At 43.7% G+C, this 20,529-nt stretch overlaps 1 protein-coding gene across 50 annotated transcripts in view; it reads right to left on the reverse strand.

Moving 5' to 3' along the window:
* Positions 1-20,529, reverse strand: part of PTPRD (protein tyrosine phosphatase receptor type D) — a 794,829-nt gene that overhangs the window by 38,709 nt on the left and 735,591 nt on the right. For all 50 annotated transcript variants that reach the window (XM_033173198.1, XM_033173199.1, XM_033173220.1 and 47 more), the window contains 2 exons: positions 10,179-10,298; positions 8,572-8,726 (listed from right to left, as the gene is read on the reverse strand). In XM_033173198.1, coding sequence (XP_033029089.1) covers positions 8,572-8,726; positions 10,179-10,298 — 275 coding nt within the window. The remainder of the gene's footprint in view (positions 1-8,571; positions 8,727-10,178; positions 10,299-20,529) is intronic.

Consider the following 20,529-nt stretch of genomic DNA (forward strand, 5'->3'; position numbering starts at 1 on the left):
CACAGTTACTAATTCTGTGTAGAATTAGAATTTCAAACTGTGATCTAACGTCAGGACCTTAGAGGACATGAACAGGCATACTGATGCACACAGTATTTGAAAACAAATGGTGAGAAGACAGCTGTGGAATTAAATGTTGGGGGGGGGACCCCATTAGGCATAATAGAGGAAAAATATAATATCCCATTTTCTAGAAGGAACAAACAAACCAATGTGAAACATTTGATTTAAAGTTGTTGTCTATTTATTGAGCATTCATTCTGACTTTTTGGCTGGAGGGTATATGACATTGCATCAAGTAATCACTATCCTACGGTCCCTAGTGCATTTCTCCATCACTTTCCTTATAGCAAAAAGTTGGATTTTGGGGCAGTGGGAGGAATGATTTGTAGCTCAAGAGTGCCAAATCAGCTTTAACTGGTTTGCCAGCAAGTGACTGAATCCCACCTGAAAACAGCAACAGCACCCTAAGGTTTCTTGTTGTATTTATACCGCACCCACAACCAGATCCCTAGAAATGACCACAAAGTGTCCCAACAAAGGTTACAGTATAAATGATGTGACACGTTTAGGGAAAAGGAGCAGGTGGATTTGGGGGAAAAAACTCAGCAAAGGGAGATCAGCAATAAAAGCAAAGCAATCGGACCGGAAAGCTTGGAGTGGGGACAAAGACAAGTCTTAGAAGGTTGTTTGAACACAGTGAAGTAAGACAACTATCAGTGGGAAGAGAATTCCAAAGATAAGAAATAATAACAGAGAAAGGACAAGTAGGAGAAACAGCAGAAGTGAGGTGGCACATACCTGAAGGAAAGAGAATACATTATAGTCAAAGAGATGTGAGATAAGAAGGTACAAATTGAATTAAGTGATTTAAAGATGAGAGATAAAAAAATTAAATATAAAATGGAACATGAACAGAAGTCCATAAAGAGCGACATGATCAAAGTGGAAGGAACAGGAAAGTAAACATTCCTAATAGAAACACTAGAATGGAGATAAAGGATGGCCAACCAGAAGAACATTACAATATTCATGCTGAGAAATAAGAGAGGACCGACTCTTGGTTTTAGGGTCAATCTAGGGAAAGGTAGGAACAAACCTCAGAGTATTAGAAAGAAGGAACAGAAATATGAGTGCAGGTGTGAGAAGACGGAGATAAAACGGAATGTAAAACAGCAGCAAGATTGCAACCTTGAGAAGAAGAACACCATAAAGATTAAGCTAAAAGAAAGAAGAGATGAGGACACTGGAAACCTCCCTTTCTGGCAGGGACAAATCTTATGTGGGGATTGAAACATTTGAGTTCTGCATCTGAAGTATGCTCTTTTTAATAAGTATATGGGGATGTTAGCCCCACCTTACTTGAATTAGGACTTCAATAAAACATTTAAAACTTCAACCAGGCCTTTGGCTGATTAATGTTTGGCAGCCTTTTAAATAAGTCTGCGGGGTTATTGTTTTGCTGTTTTGTTTTAATTATTTACTTGTTTTTATCCTGTATGTTATTCTGTACATCTGCCCTGAGATCCTGTGATGAAGTGTGATATATGAATCTAATAAATAATGACAACAAAATAACTTGACACGAGAAGACAAGTCATGGTTAACGTTTAGAATGACTTCTGAAGTTTATATCTCACAATACACCCATGTTCAATGTCTTTACATTAATGCGCTTACATGTTGTTCATGCACTTAAATATCTCAGATCCCCCACTGTACATATTGCATAAAAATTGGAAAAATTAAACCTTCACTTCCATGTTATTTGCCAGGAAACCTGATCGAATAAATTTTCTTGTATTATTCAGTATTTACAGTATTGTGTGCATACTGTCTTGTTCAAACTATGGGATTTGATGTTTAAAAAAGTAAAGTGAGGCTCTATGTATGTTTTAATTACTGTAAGCTTTTACATGTGAAGAGGAGTGCCAGGTGCAGGGCCGGCGCGTCCATTTAGGCGAACTAGGCAATTGCCTAGGGCGCCAAAATGGAGGGGGCGCTGGAGCAGGAGCAGGCCTCCTTCCCCCCTCTCTTTTCCCTCCCTCCTTCCCTCACTCCTCCCTCTCTTTCACCCCTTCCTTGTCTCTCTTTCTTCTTTCTCCCCCTTCCCCCTCTCTCTTTCTTTCCCTCTCACCCCTTCCTCCTCTCTTCCCTCCCTCCCTCTCTTTCACCCCTTCCTTCCTTCCTTGTCTCACTCACTCACTCACTCACTCACCCCTTCCTTCCTTCCTTCCTTCTCTCTCTCTCTCCCTTCCTTCCTTCCTTCTCTCTCTCACCCTCCCTTCCTTCCTTCTCTCTCTCTCACCCTTCCTTCCTTCCTTCCTTCCTTCTCTCTCTCACCCTCCCTTCCTTCCTTCTCTCTCTCTCACCCTTCCTTCCTTCCTTCCTTCCTTCCTTCTCTCTCACCCTTCCTTCCTTCCTTCCTTCTTTCTCCCTCCCTCCCTCCCTCCCTCCCTCCCTTCCTTCCCTCCTTCCCTCCTTCCCTCTCTCTCTCTCTCACCCTTCCTTCCTTCTCTCTCTCTCTCTCTCTCTCTCAACCTTCCTTCCTTCCTTCCTTCCTTCCTTCAATTGGCTGGGGGAGGGGGGCGCCAGAAGGTGATCTCGCCTAGGGCACAAAAAACCCTAGCACCGGCCCTGGCCAGGTGAGCAAATGAATGAAGTGGCATCAAAGTGTGTGTGTAGGGGGGAGCGAACTTCTAGAAATAACTTCAGAACCATATGACGTAATTATGTATGTCATGTTGTAACAATGGAAAGCATTTGTATAGAATGTGAATATCTCGTAGCTGGCTGAAATTCATCTTTAGCATATCTGTAGGTGAGAGCACGTTCCTTAAATCCATAATTCATGTTTTTCAAAGCTGCCCACCTGTCTTCTTTCTGTTACTCATTTTGTGGACGTTAGCAACGTATCTGAACACTTCATTAAACTACATGCCTCTTCAAGGATTGCCCACTGGCGCTCTGTTGCAGAAACACAGAGGATAAAGGCCCATGTTTCTATACAAAGCTTCTGGGTAACATTACTGCAGCAATTGCTAAGACTTCTGTGAAGTTCTCAAAACAAAACAAAAAGGCTTCCAGATGCCCTCTGGTGCTATTCGGCTATGATCTGATGAGCACCTGTTTGCCAGCAATAATCCAACTTCAAACGCAACCGTGTGCTTTTCCTGCTATCAATAGACCACATGTTACACTCTGTCTGTTGCAGATTCATAGAATTAAAGCCTGAATTTCAAACAATAAGTGCTCATTAAAAGGATATTTAATTTTACAAATTAAAGCAGATCAGCATGGAGGCAATGGTTGGACTGTGATATTGCTAAATTGCTCTGGAATAGGCAGAATATTATGCAGAGGTAGAAATGGGTAACTAAATGAGGCACTTATAAGTTATTCATTAGAACCAGCTCTGCTGTCTGGCAAATGGGACCAATGGCCATGACATTCCACTTCTAGGAGGTATAAGTAAGTGCCAGCTGGAAAGCTGAATGTTACTGCCATTATGATGATTAAAGCGCTATCAGCATACGTAGTGCTCTGTGGAATGACAAAAACAGGCTCCTGCACCAATGGCCTGCACCAATCTGCATTCTGTGGTATTCCACAGTTAAACTAGAGTTCTGATTCTTAGAAATTCAAAGCAAAACCCCAAATCCTTGAGTATGCATGCATTATTTGTTAGCAGTAAGACCTCTGCCATTTATGGGTACTGCAAAAATTGCTTTGAGATTTTCTCATTTCTTTTTTTGCAGGCCCAGCACATCTGAGCTGCCAAGAGAAGATGCATGGATTGCAGGCTAAGGGTTAAAACCGTTTAAATGCAACTGTGCAATTAAAGGCATTGTTTTCATTTTGTTTCCCTGCAGATGACTGCTAGCTACGTAGTTCCAAGCTGCTTTTGCTTTTGTTCCTAGGAGTTTGGCATGCTGAATCTGGTAGGTCACAATCAAGAGGAAGTTGGTTATGTTCTCAAGTCCTATTGAAATCAATGGGGGGAAGACAATCACAACTAACACATCCCATTGATTTAAATAGGGCTTAAGTGCACCTCTTTGGACTGCTGCCATAATATATAATTGAAGTACACAGTCTATAGAAAATTTCAAGGGAATAGATTATGGAGGGCCAATCACATGCTCTCAGTGGAAACTTAATTGCCTACATTGTCAGTTAAGGAAACAATTCACCCAGTACTTTATCACTGTTGCTTAACAGAACTGTTTATTTTTATCCTTTTTTTTTTAGCTGCACTGTATAAAAGCTTTTTTGGCACTCATGAAAATTACATCCAGTTTTCACATCATGTCTTTCGGTTGCAGCTCTTAAATTCATACAGGAAAACTTATTTGAGAGATGTTTATGATTATGTTTTGCATAAATCTACCATCAACACCATTTGCTCAGCTCTGGAAACAAAAACACAAAAAAGAAGGAAACATGGAGGAGGTCTCCATAAAACAAACTCATTTCAGTGATTAGAGAAACGAGGAACAAGAGAACAGAACTCATTGTTTCCCTCAGAAGAAAGTTCTGCTGTGTTCACTGAGACTGACTGAGGTATATATGCATTGGATTGCACCCCAAGAAAGAACAAAGTGAGAACTAAAAAGCACAGTGGTCAAATTCTGTGGGCTTAAAGGACAGTGGGGCAGAAAAAGTGAAAATACTGTAAAATAAAATCCAGGGCTTCCTTTGTCCTGTCTCCCAGTTGCTGAAGAACAAAGAGTTGACAAACCCACTTCCGCATAAAGAGGAGGTGGACTTGTGGGCATCACGCCCCTTCCACGCCTACAGGGGCTGGGATCCCAGCCCCAGGATAATGGGAGGATTCCTGGCTGCATCACCGCCAGACTGACCAATCCGGTTGACCCGGGGGCGTGGCCAGCTGGAACGCGGCCAGGAACCTGCCTCTTTGTTCCCGCTCCCCCAGCTGCATTGGTTTTTCCCGCCCACCTGCCCTTTAGGTTTTCTCTTGACCTTGCTATGGACCACGGTTGGTCACCGTTGAGGGGCCTGGTAGGAATTTTTTCCACTTGGAAAATTGGCACCGGTCATGTGGTTTTTCGCCTACCTCGTAGCAACTCATCACAACTTCCGGTTTGGCGGTTAGGCATTGGAATATCTCTGTAGAAGGGTGGAGGGGAGGTTGCGCCATCACCTGCCCTGCAATTCGAAGGGTATTCCGTGAAAGGTTTCCGGGGGCGCCGCCCTGTCCAAAGCCTAAGGAGGTTAGGGCCTAAGGCTCGCCCCTATCGGTGGCCCCAGGGCGAGTTCCTAGTCAATACGCATCATGAGGGCTCCTTACTGGTGGTTAACCCTTCACAGACTTCCAGCACACAGGCTGGGGTCGGATATAGTCGGTTAGGGTCCAATGCCTAAGCCAATACCATTCAACATCTATAACCAATAAAGTTGTGGCCTTTTCTGCCCATTTAACCTTATATTACGTGTCACGTGTCGATTATTTCCCACGGGGAGGGCGGGTCATTTGCCACGCAAAGAGTTCTTTCCAGAGGCTTCAATGCTTAGGATACTGTGGTGGGTATGCAAATTGTTGCCTGAAGGCATTTCAGGCAATACACACGGCTAATCCAAAATACAGAGACAGCTAAGGCAAGCGCTCCAACTTCCAAAGCTTTGGACATTGATCCGACACTGTCACACCCCTTTGCTATCCTGTATATATGGAGTAGTAATGTATGGAAGTGAGAGCTGGACCATAAAGAAGACTGATCGCCGAAGAATTGATGCTTTTGAATTATGGTCCTGGAGGAGACTCTTGAGAGTCCCATGGACTGCAGAAAGATCACATTTATCCATCCTTAAAGAAATTAGCCCTGAGTGCTCACTGGCAGGACAGATCCTGAAGTTGAGGCTCCAGTATTTGGGCCACCTCATGAGCAGAGAAGACTCCCTAGAAAAGACCCTGATGTTGGGAAAGATGGAGGGCACAAGGAGAAGGGGATGAATAAGGATGAGATGGTTGGACAGTGTTCTTGAAGCGACTAGCATGAGTTTGGCCAAACTGCGGGAGGCAGTGAAAAATAGGCGTGCCTGGCATGCTCTGGTCCATAGGGTCACGAAGAGTTGGACACGACTGAACGACTGAACAACAACAACAATATATGGAGTGCTCAGGGATGGGTATAGTATCTCTGGTGGGGGACATTTCGTTTTTCTTCTGGGTTAGCTTGTCTACCTTTGGTCCCCACCCTGCACTCAGCTCTCATCTACGGCTCCTAGAAGCTGTCAGCATGCAACAGTGGGCAGACACAGGGAACGGCTTCGACTGGCCGGCTAAACCAGGTGAGGGTTGCCGATAGGTCTCAAACCCTCAGAAAGTTAGGGACTTCCCCTGCATGTGAAGACAGGCTTTGGAGGGTTGAGTAGACGATACCACTGGCCCACTGGTCAAGAAGACAGTTTCTGCATGTGCTGTAGAGGGAAGTGAGGGGTAGGTGGGGCTTGCCCACCTGGTAAGGTAGCCCATCCAGGAGAAGGGAAAACTCTGGTCCTAAACCTCCGCTGCCTTGCGGGATATCTTCGAGAGAAGCAACGGCTAAGGAGCAAATCCTACCCAAATCTGGAGTGGAGTTCCTAAGGTACTCCCAGTATCTGATGGTGCCAGGGTGGGAGGTACAACATGCACCGTGGAAGTGTCAGAGTAAGGCAGGAACAGAGAAGGAGGTGGGGCCTGCAGCTATTGTCGTGGGGATGGATGAGACAAGAGAGCAGGCTGAGGAAGCTCCCTCCCCAGGATCCTTGCCAGCAAATTTTCCCACTCCCAGCAGAGGCTCCCACATTCTGATGGAACCCTCCCCAAGGACCTTGGCCAATCTTCCATCTGCATCATCCTGACCTGGCCAGCCCAACAGAAAGACTGTCTCCTCTAATGCCACCTTGCCTGCTCCCAAATATCAAAAGGAGATGTCCTTCTCTGTGTCCTACACAAGGTTGACAGCAAGAAACTATAAGGCTTTCTCAGTATGGTGTGGGTCACTTTGCTCCTTGAAGTTTGCCTTTTGCTTGTTGGTGAAGACATTTTTTATAATAATAATAATAATAATTCATTTTATTTAAATGCTACGTTTTATCTGTGGTACCTGCCTGTGTTGGATTTTTAATGCATTTCTATTTATATGATATTGCAGTTTTAAATCGTTGTAAATTGCCTTGAGTAGTGCATAGGAACTGGAAGCACGGGGCAGAAATTTCTGGTTTTTTTTTTAAATAAACAAATTATCAGCAGATTCTTTCTATTTAGAACTGTTCAAAATTGCTTAACCGGTTGCCTCACATTTCAGGTAAAACAAATTAGGGATATAAATTGAAATTACTTGAAGTGTAGAATATGTAAATGGGTGATAAGAAACTTCCTTTCACAAACGAAATCAATGGATTTGCAAGATCACCAGAACAGATGCCGTTTCGTGCTTTTCAGGTATAACTTTTCAACTTGGTGGGTATCCAACGTTTTGAACAATCAGGTTTTTCTGCCTTTGGAGATTCAGCTATTTGAGCTGGACGTCGAGCAAAATGCTAGTGATTGCAAGGTCCAGGCACACACCATCTTTCCCATAAATGTTCCCAAACTACCTCAACCCAACCAATAAATATTATTGCATAATATTATACCTAGTATGAGAAGAGCCTCTGTGCACTTTTGGTGCTGGACTCATGAGAGCTCAAGAACGCCCCTGAAACTGGCAACTGGAATTGGGGGAAACATGCAAGTAAACCACACTTGGAGGTCCCTATAAGAAGGATTACAAATATACTTGAGTATGTATATGTAAATTCTGCTTGGGTGGATTCTGTATCCACAGTTCTAAGTCAGCAAACTTTTTCAGCAGGGGGCCAGTCCACTGTCCCTCAGACCTTGTGGGGGGCCGGACTATATTTTCTTGGGGGGAAATATGAACAAATTCCTATGCCCCACAAATAACCCAGAGATGCATTTGAAATAAAAACACACATTCTACTCATGTAAAAACACCAGGCAGGCCCCACAAGTAACTCAGAGATGCATTTTAAATAAAAGGACACATTCTACTCGTGTAAAAACACGCTGATTCCTGGACCGTCCGCGGGCCAGATTTAGAAGGCGATTGGGCTGAATCCGGCCCCCGGGCCTCGGTTTGCCTACCCATGTTCTAAGTGCACCTCTCAGGAATAAGTGTGCATGTGGCTGCATCCTGGGGTAGCCTACTTGGATGTTTGTTTATTTATTTATTTTGGTACATTTTCCTTCAAACAAGCCCCATTTGCATTAACACAATTTTTTAAAGAACCTCCCCTAAGCTTTAAAAATAGTTCACCATGTAGCATAAGGGGCTATTGCTCAGAAACAACCACCACTGTGTTCTAAAGCTCCTTTTCAGCTTGCGGAGCTAGTTTCAATGCTGTTTAGACTACATGTATTCAGTTAATCAGAACTCCCAAAGAATGTGGTAAATGCAAATGAAACGCTATGTACCAATATGTAGAATACCAAATTATGAGCCATTGGCTTTCGGCATTAACATGTCACTTGCAAGCGTTTGTTACAGCGAAGCCTGCACTTACCTGCAGTGAACAAGCATTGGCCCGGCATCGGGAGGATTACAGGTTTTGACTCGTCGTAAGAAAGCTAGGAATGGCGTCGGGTGTTCTGGAACTCCATGGTCAGGCCAGGCAGTGAACTGAAACTGCCTCACTTCTCTCTTCTCACTTGATCCATTCTGCCAGAGAAGAATGTTGGTTGGAATGACTGCTCAATGTCACAACAGTGCTCCGGAATGGAGCAAAGGCATACTCATAGCTGTCAACTTTCCCCTTTTTTGCGGGAAATTCCCTTATTCCAGCGCCGTTTCCCATTGCAAAAATGGCTGTTTCCCAGCGCAAAAAAAGGAAGATTGACAGCTCTGGGCATATCTGGCACATCACCATGAGTCTTAAATAAAGTTCCATTTAAAAGCAGAATACGATATCATCTCGCAAGCTGAGTCTGTGGCTACTCTAGAACCGTGGCACGTATTTAATAGTGAGCCTGTATTGGATTTATCACAGTAACAAACTTCTCAGTGATGGTGCTGGAAAGTGCAGACACAACACTGTTATTCACTACTACTGCAGCTAAGCAGTATGGGAGCTATTGTGTAGCCAGCCCAACATTGAGAATGCATGACTTAAGCCAGAGGCTTTCAACCTTTTTGAGTCCACGAATCCCTTGGCCAACTACGTTATTTCTGCGGCACCCCTGTGGGGCTCGGGAGCCCAGTTAGGTCACCCCTTGCCTGCAGAGCTGGCAGCCTCTCACCCTTTTCCAAACACTCTCCCTTGTGGAGTGTTCCCTCAGCCGCCTCTCCTCTCCTTTCTCCTTGGGAGTCCTCTGGGCAACCGCTGCTGCCACCCCTGGTCTCTGAGCTGCCCCCCACCCCAAAGAGAGGTGCCTCCTCACACTGCCCCACAGGGGCCTGGGACTTCTCTGTCCATTCCCAAGAGCAAGGGCTGCCGGACTGGGTGGCTGGGCTCCCTTGCCCGCTTGCTTGCTTTACTCTGAGGCTGCCTCAGCTACTGGTAGCCTGCACCCAATGCCCAGCCCCAGAGGCCGCATTTGCCTGCTGAGCTTGTAGCCAGGGCTACTGCAGTGAACAGCTGTGCAAGCCTTTAGCAGGCAGTGACGTGAGAGGGAATCAGAGGAGCAAGGAAAGAAAAGAGGGACAGAGGCCAATGTTGCCCACAGCACCCCTGACCACCATTCAAGGCACCACAGGGTGCCACGGCACACTGGTTGAAAACCACTGACTTAAACTAAAGGAACTGGCTGTAAATTAGATTAGAAAACAAATTTTCAAATAATTAAAAGTTTAACGTAGAAAGGAAGAGGAACTGTTTACTAGGGCCATAGAGGGAAGAAAGACAATGTGTAAAAGATTTCAGAGTTCTGATATGGGTTGAATGTCAATAAATGTTTTATAGTTGTAAAGATGTTTGATAATGGCTAGGAATTTTATGGTCCCCCCCTCCCCCAGCACTCCGCAGGCTTTGGATAGGAAACTGGGTGAGCATTTAATTCTAGGGAATCTTGCTGTTGCAAGGAATGAGACTGTATGGCCCCATGTAATCCAGTTATATTGTTATAAACAACCATGACCCCAAAAATATCTGATGCATACACAACAAAGAATTACCTTGTAAAGTGCAAATGTTCTAACACAGTATGTTGCCAATTCTACAGTGTCCAACAAGGTCACCTGGATCAGTCCATATGTTTCGGTTCCTCTGCTCGGCCAATACTGATCACATTTCACCTGCAAAAAGCATTTTAGGCAGAAATATATTCACTTTTTAAATGGCATGAATCGCGTTGCTCACAGCTGAAAACTAATGGAAACAGGCTGACAAGAATATTACTATGTTGGGATAGGAGACACCCCAACAGCATGTGGTCTAGTTGCTGTGGAAATGATCCAGATCATCCAGAAGGACGACAAGATGATGGTGCACTTGGGGAACACAATATAAACAGGCTTCCTGAGCACTCAGCATGCCGAATGGGACAATGGGACCTTGAGCCTTTATGCTGCAGATTTTATAGGGGGTGTTTCACGGAAAAGTAGCGTCATCAGTAATGCTTGATGTGTGCAGCTCGGTGGACCAGATGGTGTGCATCAGCACAGCTACAAAATAGATCGAGTCAGGAAGAGGATTCATGAAACTGTGTTGTCAGATAAAAGAAACTGCTTCCTGTTCCACCTCTCTCATCCTCAGCTTGGTATGTACACACAGTAAAAATGAGGAATTATTCAATAATATGACAAGAGGGCTGCATGTTTTTTCCATTGGGATGGAACTGATCTTTAAGTGACCTGCTTTTCTCCAGTTCCAGAACAAGAGATGCTCTTTTCTGTCCTTTTTTCTCAGGTATCTGGGGGCAGACGTGTAAATGAAGGCAAAGAAGGGAAATAGCTGGGCATGACTTCCTTTTCACCTCTGCCAACTGAAGCAAGTGCAGTAATGGTAGGGAGAAGGCAGTACAAGTGGTTGCTCTCTCCATGTGGTCAGCATGGCTCAAGGAAGGACGAGAAGGAAGGACTCCATAGCAGAATGGGGCATTGTTGGGCCTGGCCAGTGACGGCACTGGAGTTTTTGAATTTTGCAATGGTTCCCGGACCTTCTGTTCTCTTTCCCTCACATTTTTAATTATTATTATTTTCTGCTGCTCACAAAGTGACTAGGTGCACAACCAAAACCTGGTGCTGGTGAGATCCAACTACAGCCATACCTTGGAAGTCAAACGGAATCCATTCCAGAAGTCTGTTCGACTTCCAAAACGTTTCGAAACCAAAGTGCAGCTTCTGATTGGCTGCAAGAAGCTCCTGCAGCCAACCCAAAGCCACGGAAGCCCTGTCAGACGTTCAGGTTCCAAAGAACGTTTGCAAACCGGGACACTCACTTCTGGGTTTGCGGCGTTCGGGAGCCAAAACGTCTGAGTACCAAGGCGTTCGGGATCCAAGATACGACTGTACTGGCCATTTTAATTTGCACTGAGGTATGTTTAGATATAAATTAACATGTGCAAATTTGTGTCATGGGCCTGTGCCCTCAGTCCTTTATGTACCTCACAATGCCTCTGCTTACAGTGGCTGCCTGACCCAGTGGCCTCTATAGGCATCATCATCATCATCCTCACTTTTAATTTGAATACCGCCTTACTATCTTACGATACTCAAGGCGGTTTACAAGCTGAAGAGACAAAGAATATACACCTTATAACAATCTAATGCAATACAAAAATGTGATAATAAAACATAGCTTTAAAATAAGCAATCTACATCAAATGAAGTAACATTCAACAATCATTAGAGTAGTATAGAATAATAATATCAGCATATAAAAATGAAACAGAAACCCACTCTTAACAATTTTACAATAAATAATTTCTAAACTACAAATCAATAAAACAACGGCAAGGCACAGTGCATAAAATAATACAATGCAAATTGAGAAACAGAGACTGGAGGGTGGGGCAAGGCAGGTGGAAGGAGGCCCTGCCTGATGGAGTCTCTCCCCCCACAGTTCTTCCCCCAGGAACAGCTCCCTTATGAGGACTCCTAGGGTCGGAGGGTGGGGCAAGGCAGGTGGAAGGAGGCCTTGCCTGATGGAGTCTCTCCCCCCACAGTTCTTCCTTCAAGAAAAGCTCCCTTATGAGGACTCCTAGGGTTGGAGGGTGGGGCAAGGCATGCTGAGGCCCTATAGATGCCGTGTCTCATGATGTGGTTTGAACCAGCAGCAAGTGCCACTTGCAATTTACAATTTCAAATCCAGGTCTTATGTTGCACCCACTCACATTTTTTTCATGGTGCTGCAGAATATATCAGATGAAACCAAACATAAACATTGGTTTCCGAAGTAAGCGGTTTGAAAAATTTAAGCTTTCCTACAAATAGAAAAGCAGTGCAGTGAGACTGGATTTCTTTGATCCGGGGATGTTTAGAATGAACTATGCCAGAAACTACACAAAAACGTAATTTTGTTTTGAGGTTTTTTCTTTCTTTAATGAAACTTGTCGTGGCTTTAGATTCCCAAGTCTTTGAACTGTAAGACTTCACGGAAAGAGATTATTTATCAGATTTTAAAGGGCGCTCCGTGTCTTAGTGTAACAGAAAAAAATGAGTGAGAGAAAGAAGACAGTGCAAGATTGAGGTGCAAAGGTGGTGGAGCCAGGGTGAGTGACAGGTGGGGATTGTCCGATGAGGAGATGTTGAGTTACAGGTGTCAGCTGGAAAAGATCTGGTTTAAAACGCTGGTGGTAAAGGAGTGACAAACATGTCGGGCCAGTTTATTAGGTAGAAACATTATTTCCCACTCTTTACTGAAATAATGCAAATTCCTAGTTCTTATGTTTCCCAAACATATGGTTCAAATACTTGAAGTCTTCTGGTTTGGGTGGATTCCAGGGTAATATATATCTCACTTCACATTCTTGCCATTATCTGCACAGTCAAGCATAGTTAAGGTGAGCTTAATTACTCTTTACTGCAGTGTTTGACATCAGATAAGTTTGTGGTGAGCTTGGACCAAGTGACTTGGCTTGACTTCTAGACTCTTCTAGGCTTCACTTTGGCTTATCCAGTGACCTCTAGGGACATGGCTTGTGCTGGAGGTCACACTTTCTATCTGCCCAGGCTTTGTAATTATTTAAGAATGTATGCTGGTGTTCTATCTTATTTTACTGCTCTGCTATGTCTTGTTTGTTTCTTCATTATTAATTCTTTTTTAAATTTATGCTTTTATTATTTTACTGTAAGCAACTCTGGGAATCACCTGACAACTGCTTTCTGGTAATAGGAAAACCCAGGAGTTTACTAAGCCCATAGGTAAACGTAAAGCGACCCCTGACCATTAGGTCCAGTCGTGTCCGACTCTGGGGTTGCCGCGCTCATCTCGCATTACTGGCTGAGGGAGCCGGCGTACAGCTTCTGGGTCACATGGCCAGCATGACTAAGCCACTTCTGGCAAACCAGAGCAGCACACGGAAATGCCATTTACCTTCCCGCCGGAGCGGTACCGATTTATCTACTTGCACTTTGACATGCTTTCAAACTGTTAGGTGGGCAGGAGCTGGGACCGAGCAACGGGAGCTCACCCCGTCGCTGGAATTCGAACTGCCAACCTTCTGATCAGCAAGCCCCAGGCTCTGTGGTTTAACCCACAGCGCCACCCGCGCCACCCCCTAAGCCCATAGTGGGCCACATTACATGGCTAATGTGTTGGATTGTGTGTTGGGATTTGTGGGTTTCAATTTACACATATCTATCTCAAAACTACTGATTTTGTAAATAGTTTTGACTGATGGGAGGCGCGTAGAAAGAAATGCCGTGGTACACCTGCATCAACACAACAGGATGTTTTCATCTGCCCCAGCTGCAACAAAACATGTCTCTCTCATATTGGTCTCTACAGCCACAGCAGGCACTGTAACTCTGCAATGGTTTGACTTCACGGCAGAAGGTGCACTTTTCCATTGTCTCGTGAGACAGATGGGTGCCAACCAACCAAATTTCCAGTCAAATTTTGTTCTTGAGCTCCAACGGAAATCATCCAGCCATCTGGTATTAGGACAGACTGAAGTTGGCATTATTACTTAGTATTTTTGTTTCCAAAGGGGTTAGAGCCCAGTAACAAACAGGCACATTTTAAAGATAAGAAATATCTGAGAAGTGTTCTGAGTAGCTGGTTGTTGGTGGAAGAAATAAAACTGTGCTGAAAGAGCCTTAGATGGGAGGACTAAGTGCCTTGGCTGTCTACCATTGGTAGGAAGTTTCACCACCTCATTTTAAAAGACAATAGTGCGGATAATCCAGAAGCAATGCTTAACAACATCCTATGAAATTCAGCTAGAAGCAGTATCAACTACGCCAGAGTAACAGCAGATCATTTTAACAAGGCAGCTGTAAGGCTGAGGTCAAAGGTTGCAAAGCATGAAAGGCATAAAAGGTACAGTCTCATGGTTTCCTTTTTATACAAGACAGAATAGAAGACTTCCAAATGCAGAAATGACACATTCCACTGGCTGAAATGAAAGCTGTAGGGCTAGTGAACACTGAATGACTTCTTTCCCACTAAGAATGGAGGCGGACACCATTTCAAACCTGGTGAGTTTAAAAATCAACATCTATTACCAAGTAATATTCATGAACCTTCACACTCCAGCAAATCACAGGTGTGAAAAAACACTGTCCCACCTTTTATAAGTGATACTAAAGGAGGCAAATTTCCATATATATATATATATATATTAATCCAATAAAATCAATGAATATGATACTTGATAGTGAAGTGTAGAGAGAAAATTTTGCTGTAAAAAGGTCTAGTCTTGCTTAAGAACAGTGGGATAGTAAGGAAGAAGCGAGTCTTTATTTGGTTTAAATAAAATAAAAAATTCCTTCCAGTAGCACCTTAGAGACCAACTAAGTTTGTTCTTGGTATGAGCTTTCGTGTGCATGCACACTTCTTCAGATATTATTATTTGGTTTCTTTTCTTCAGGACCTTGGAGAGCCCCCTAGCAGTATGGGGACTAAGATGCTCTTTCCTCCCTTCCAGAACTGCTTGAGCGTATTTTCAAACTGTGAACCTGGTTCAGAAGCAATGCCAAATTTGTAAGGGTAAAATACTGATCTCCTACCCTGTAGTTTTAATTTGTGCTGACGTATTTGGCATTTAGCATGGCATTTATTTTGAAGATTCTGCTTGATGGACTTTTCCGTGCATGCTTATTAATTAATGGCATGATTGTCCTACCAGTACAGAAATGGGAGTAGAAAATTAACCTACAGAATTATTTAGCGTAACAGCAGGACATGGTAGGTGTCAGGTTAAAAACAATTGCACCATCTTGACTGCCAACTGGGCTGCACAGCAATAATTTTGCTGCTGTTTGTAATGGCATTCATGTAGAGTGCCAAATGGTCAACTTGCCTCATTGCCGCTAGATTAGACATAAACTTGCAGACACCCATGAGCCGAATATAGGAGATTTGCAGATTTAGGAACAATAATGCAGTATACTGATCGATCTGTTACAATGCCTGGGATAGCTCAGTTGGTACAGCATGTGCCTCTTAATTTCAGTTCAAGCCTCTCATTGGACAAAATAGTCCTGCATTGTAGAGGGCTGGACTAGATGATCCTCACGGTCCCTTCCAACTCTACAATTCTATGATTCAGTGATGCGGTCTGAATTTCTTGAAATGATACTCATAATATAATTTTGATTTTAAAGCATTCTTTGATTTGGGCAAAGTCACAAGTGAAAGGCAGTATTCCCACAAAGAAAATAGAAGAAAATACCAGTGAAAGAAATAATAACAACTTGGGAGGAATCTAAGGGACACTTGAAATAATGGCTGCTTTGAAAGTTACATGAATAATTAAGATAATTAGTTTTCAATATTCTAACTCTCTGGGTAGTTGCAATTCCATATCTGGGTAGCATTTCCTATGACTTCAACAGTAAGAGCCAACCCAAAATGCATGTCCTCTAGTTTCATCTTCTAGGTAAAGGTAAAGGGACCCCAGACCATCAGGTCCAGTCATGTCCGACTTTGGGGTTGCGGCGTTCATTTTGCTATATAGGGCGAGGGAGCCAGCGTTTGTCCGCAGACAGCTTCTGGGTCATGTGGCCAGCATGACTAAGCCGCTTCTGGTGAACCAGAGCAGCGCACGGAAATGCCATTTACCTTCCTGCCGGAGCGGTACCTATTTATCTACTTGCACTTTGTTGTGCTTTCGAACTGCTAGGTGGGCAGGAGCTGGGACCGAGCAATGGGAGCTCACCCGGTGGCAGGGATTCGAACCACCGACCTTCTGATCGGCAAGCCCTAGACTCTGTGGTTTAACCCACAGCGTAAAGGGACCCCAGACCATCAGGTCCACGTGGGTCCAGTTTCGTCTTCTAGCTGGTTTCCATCAATGAGAATGTAAGTGGAAAGGGGAAAAAAGCATAAATTCCCATTTAAACATAAATTCCCAACAGTATCTGATGTCACATGACAAACTACTTTTGGAATGGAAAGAATTTTCAAAGACTCCTTTGCTGTATTGTTTTCAGCGCCTGCTAAAACCTTCTTTGTTTCGACACGCCTACCTAGGCATACTTTTTGAATGTGCAGGACTTCCGGCGGCTGACGCCATTACGGGTGGTCGTGGGATGCTTCGGCTGCGAAGCACCCAGTTCATCCCGGGGGTTAGGAGCCCTGCAGCCGCATAGCGGGGCTCCGGTTGGGGTGCGGGAAGAGCGTCCCGCACCCTGGGCTCCCCGGCTGTGCCCGCTGTGGCTCCGAACCCTTCCCCCGCTCCCCCTGTAAAGGGGGAGTGGGGGTGAAGGGACGACGGAGCCGGGCTATAGGGGACATGCCCCAACCGGGATGTAAATGCGGCGACAAAGCCTGTGATGAGCGTCTAAGTTCTACCTGTCTTTAAGGAGCTGATAAGAACCCAGAGGCTGTGAGTAATTGATTGACTCTTTGTAATTCCTGGAACGATCTGGGGGAAAGAAGAAAGGCAGCCCGCCTCCCTCCCTTCGGGTGGTGAAAGAAATTAACTCTTTAAGTGACTGCTGCTACAACAATCGATAGAAAGTATTTGGAATTTGAAAACTGAGACTGTTGAGATTTCCCCTCGGGGGTTAACTGGGGAAAAAATATCTCCATTTGAAGTTTTGGTCTTTATACTCCGGCTTTGGAGAAATGGCGACGACTTGGTTTGTCGTGGGAAAAAACTGAAACAAAGGAAGGAAGAGACAGGAATTGAAATCTGATACTCACCCTCTCTCCTAAAATGCTGGACTTTGTGCTCGCACTGGTATCGAACTCTAGCTTAAAGGATGAGGAAATGCTCACTGTCTTGCAGCTGGAACTGCTTAATCGAAAACTACAAGTTTTGAGTGGAATTATAAACAAAAAGGACTTATTTTCCACAGAGGAGGCTTTTCAAAAGTTTTACACAACGGAATCAAACCTTGGCAAAGAGCTGGGAGGGGCGCTGGAAGGATGGTTTGAAATGGTTGGGCAACTCCGAAAGGAGGAGGAGCCGATTTCTGGGGGTGGCAGCCCTGGAACGGGAAAATTTACAATATCCAGACTCCGAGGTGGCAGCTCGGGGGCAAGGGACATGGAATTGAGATTTCTACAAGAAGAAGAAGAAAAAGAAATGGAGGAGCCCATGGAAGTGATGAAGACCCTGAGGCTTGATGCGGGGTTTGTTGTGGATGTTGCCTGGACCTGTGGACACTCAGAGGAAGACAATTGGAGATTTGGTTCCGGTGAAAGACAGAAAAAGACAATGGACAGAGGGGGAGTGGGTTGAAGTACTAAATGTATAATCCAAATGGTCTGCCATGGTATCTGAAATTGGAGTGTGAAGTCTGTTAATTACAAGTTTATTTTAAATAAGTAAGGAGATATTGAATTTTAAGTTAAAAGCAGCATGATAAAGGATAGAAGAAATAAGTTTAGCTACAAGAATATTTGGTTATGATTTAGGTTATAATGCAAAGATTAAGATAAGTATGTTATCTTTTTTTTTAAGTAAAGTTAAATTTTTTTATAGAGAAAAGTTGTTAAGGAAATAGTATATTGATTTAAAACCGAAGGTGAATAGGCGGGGGAAGTCAAACATCAAGATTTAGAACTAGAAATTTTTTTTTGTAAGGTATATAAATAAGAAGAAGAATCCTGACATTATGTGTATTTGTATTTGTTTTTGTATCAGTAGGTGTGGGGTTGGGTTTGTGTTATATTATGAAAATGCTAATAAATTCTGTTTAAAAAAAAATACTTTTTGAATGTGCAATTCTCGCACAAGATTTCACTGTTTAATAGTTGCTTTTTTAAAATTGCTGGTATTTTTAATATATATTTTTAACATGTTAACATGTTTGCTTCGATCTGTATTTTCAGTTTACTATCTTAGCTTGTCCTTTGTAAACCACTCAGAGGTCTTTTTTGGGTAAGCAGTGCATACTTAAATAAACAAGTAAGCCTGTTTGTGGTAAATGACAGCTGAGGTGGAGGCATTTACAGTCAGCTGTTCAAAGAAATAAGGAAAACTGAGCTAGCACAAGGCTACTTTCCTGGTCTACATGTTACAGATTTTTGTTGTCAGTATAAAGGTAAAGGTAAAGGGACCCCTGACCATTAGGTCCAGTTGTGTCCGACTCTGGGGTTGCGGCACTCATCTCACATTACTGGCCAAGGGAGACGGCGTACAGCTTCCAGGTCATGTGGCCAGCATGACAAAGCCACTTCTGGCGAACCAGAGCCGCGCATGGAAATGCCGTTTACCTTCCTGCCAGAGCGGTACCTATTTATCTACTTGCACTTTTGACGTGCTTTTGAACTGCTAGGTGGGCAGGAGCTTGGACCAAGCAACAGGAGTTCACCCCATCGCAGGGATTCGAACAGCCAGCCTTCTGATCAGCAAGCCCTAGGCTCTGTGGTTTAACCCACAGCGCCTGATATTCAAAAAGCCCGTCTTTGTAAGCACTGTCAAGATCACAAAGAGGAACCCAGTCAGGCTCCATTGCTTTCAAGCACCCATTCCATAGGAAATAGAAGAATACAGAACAAGTTCTATGGCATCACAGGGACCTTTGAGTAATCTTCCATTCCTGAGGGTAGGAGCATTTGCAGGAGGTTAGCATCTTTTTCGTGTTCCTTTTAGTACCACTGCCACCACCTGGGCTGAAAAGATGGTGAGCGTATTGGGTTCCAACCCCTTTGGCAAAGCTAGGATGGTGGACAGGAAGGGGCTGTGATGGGGACGGGAGAGGGCCTAGGGTAAGGTTACCAGATGTCCCCGTTTCCCGGGGACAGTCCCCAGATTTACAACTCAGTCCCCATACAAAATCCATTGAAGTTGAAAAGTGTACCGTATTCATTGGGAAAAAAATCTGGTAACCTTAGCCTAGGGACCCCTTGATGTCCGTAGACCAACAAAACAATGCAACCAGCCCTGGATCTAAGGCAATGTGTTTTCTGCTGTGATATGTAATAACAGGTTTCAATGAATAAACGGTTTCTATTCTGTGTAGGAGCTACTCCTTGTCACTGAAGGAGATATTGGCACACGTCTGCTTCCGATTCATGAAAAGATTTTGCATTTGAAGATTCTAATCCAACAGAACCATGTCCGCCCCAGCCAGGGTTGCATGCACACAGCTGAATACAATAAGCTAGAATCCCACCAATCAGCTGGTTGGTGGGAAAGGATTGTACAGAATTATCCCAGCCTCACATTTCTCCTCCTGGAGATCAGAAAGTTCAATGCCTTATCCAGGCCAGATATGATGTCAAAAGTCTGATTCTTTGAACCTTGCTCCCAACTGGATTGAGGAGTTTGGCTTTAAGCACAGTATCAATGGCATAAGAAAACTTGGTGAATGACTGTAATTGAGAATATATATTAATAATGCCTTTGCCGCATAAAAATAAGATTCAAGAACAGAATGACTCTGTTGAAAGCCAATAATTTACTAGTTACAAAGCCGCGACATATCTTCCTCAATTTTTTTTTTATTTAGTGGAATACAAAAATGCTATTTTTGAAGAATAACATCTTAGCTTTATTCCAAACTCCCTCCACCCTTTGCTGGCTGCCCAGAGCAATTTAAATTTTAGATTGTCTAAATAATGCAGCATGGAAACAATCTGAAACCACAACGGGTTTGCAAGTTGAAAGAAATGAACCAAAAAAGGATGTAACACTACACATGGAAATTCTGTAGAAATGAATCCTACCTCAAGTCAAATATTGCTTTGAATTGCTTTATGTATTCCTGTCTGTAACTGCCAGCTGCTATTTCTAATCTCTGGTTTCCACCGCTTAAGATTTTCCTTTCGTTTCATACAAACGAAACTCATGCATGTAATAAATATGTTATCAACATTCTTCCATGCACCACAGTGTGCATAATCCTTTTTGATATATATTATGTGCGTGATAGCAAAGTAATAGGACTGACTTTCTCTTCTGAGGTC

Source organism: Lacerta agilis, chromosome 16, assembly GCF_009819535.1.
Source record: "Lacerta agilis isolate rLacAgi1 chromosome 16, rLacAgi1.pri, whole genome shotgun sequence".
Taxonomy (NCBI): domain Eukaryota; kingdom Metazoa; phylum Chordata; class Lepidosauria; order Squamata; family Lacertidae; genus Lacerta; species Lacerta agilis.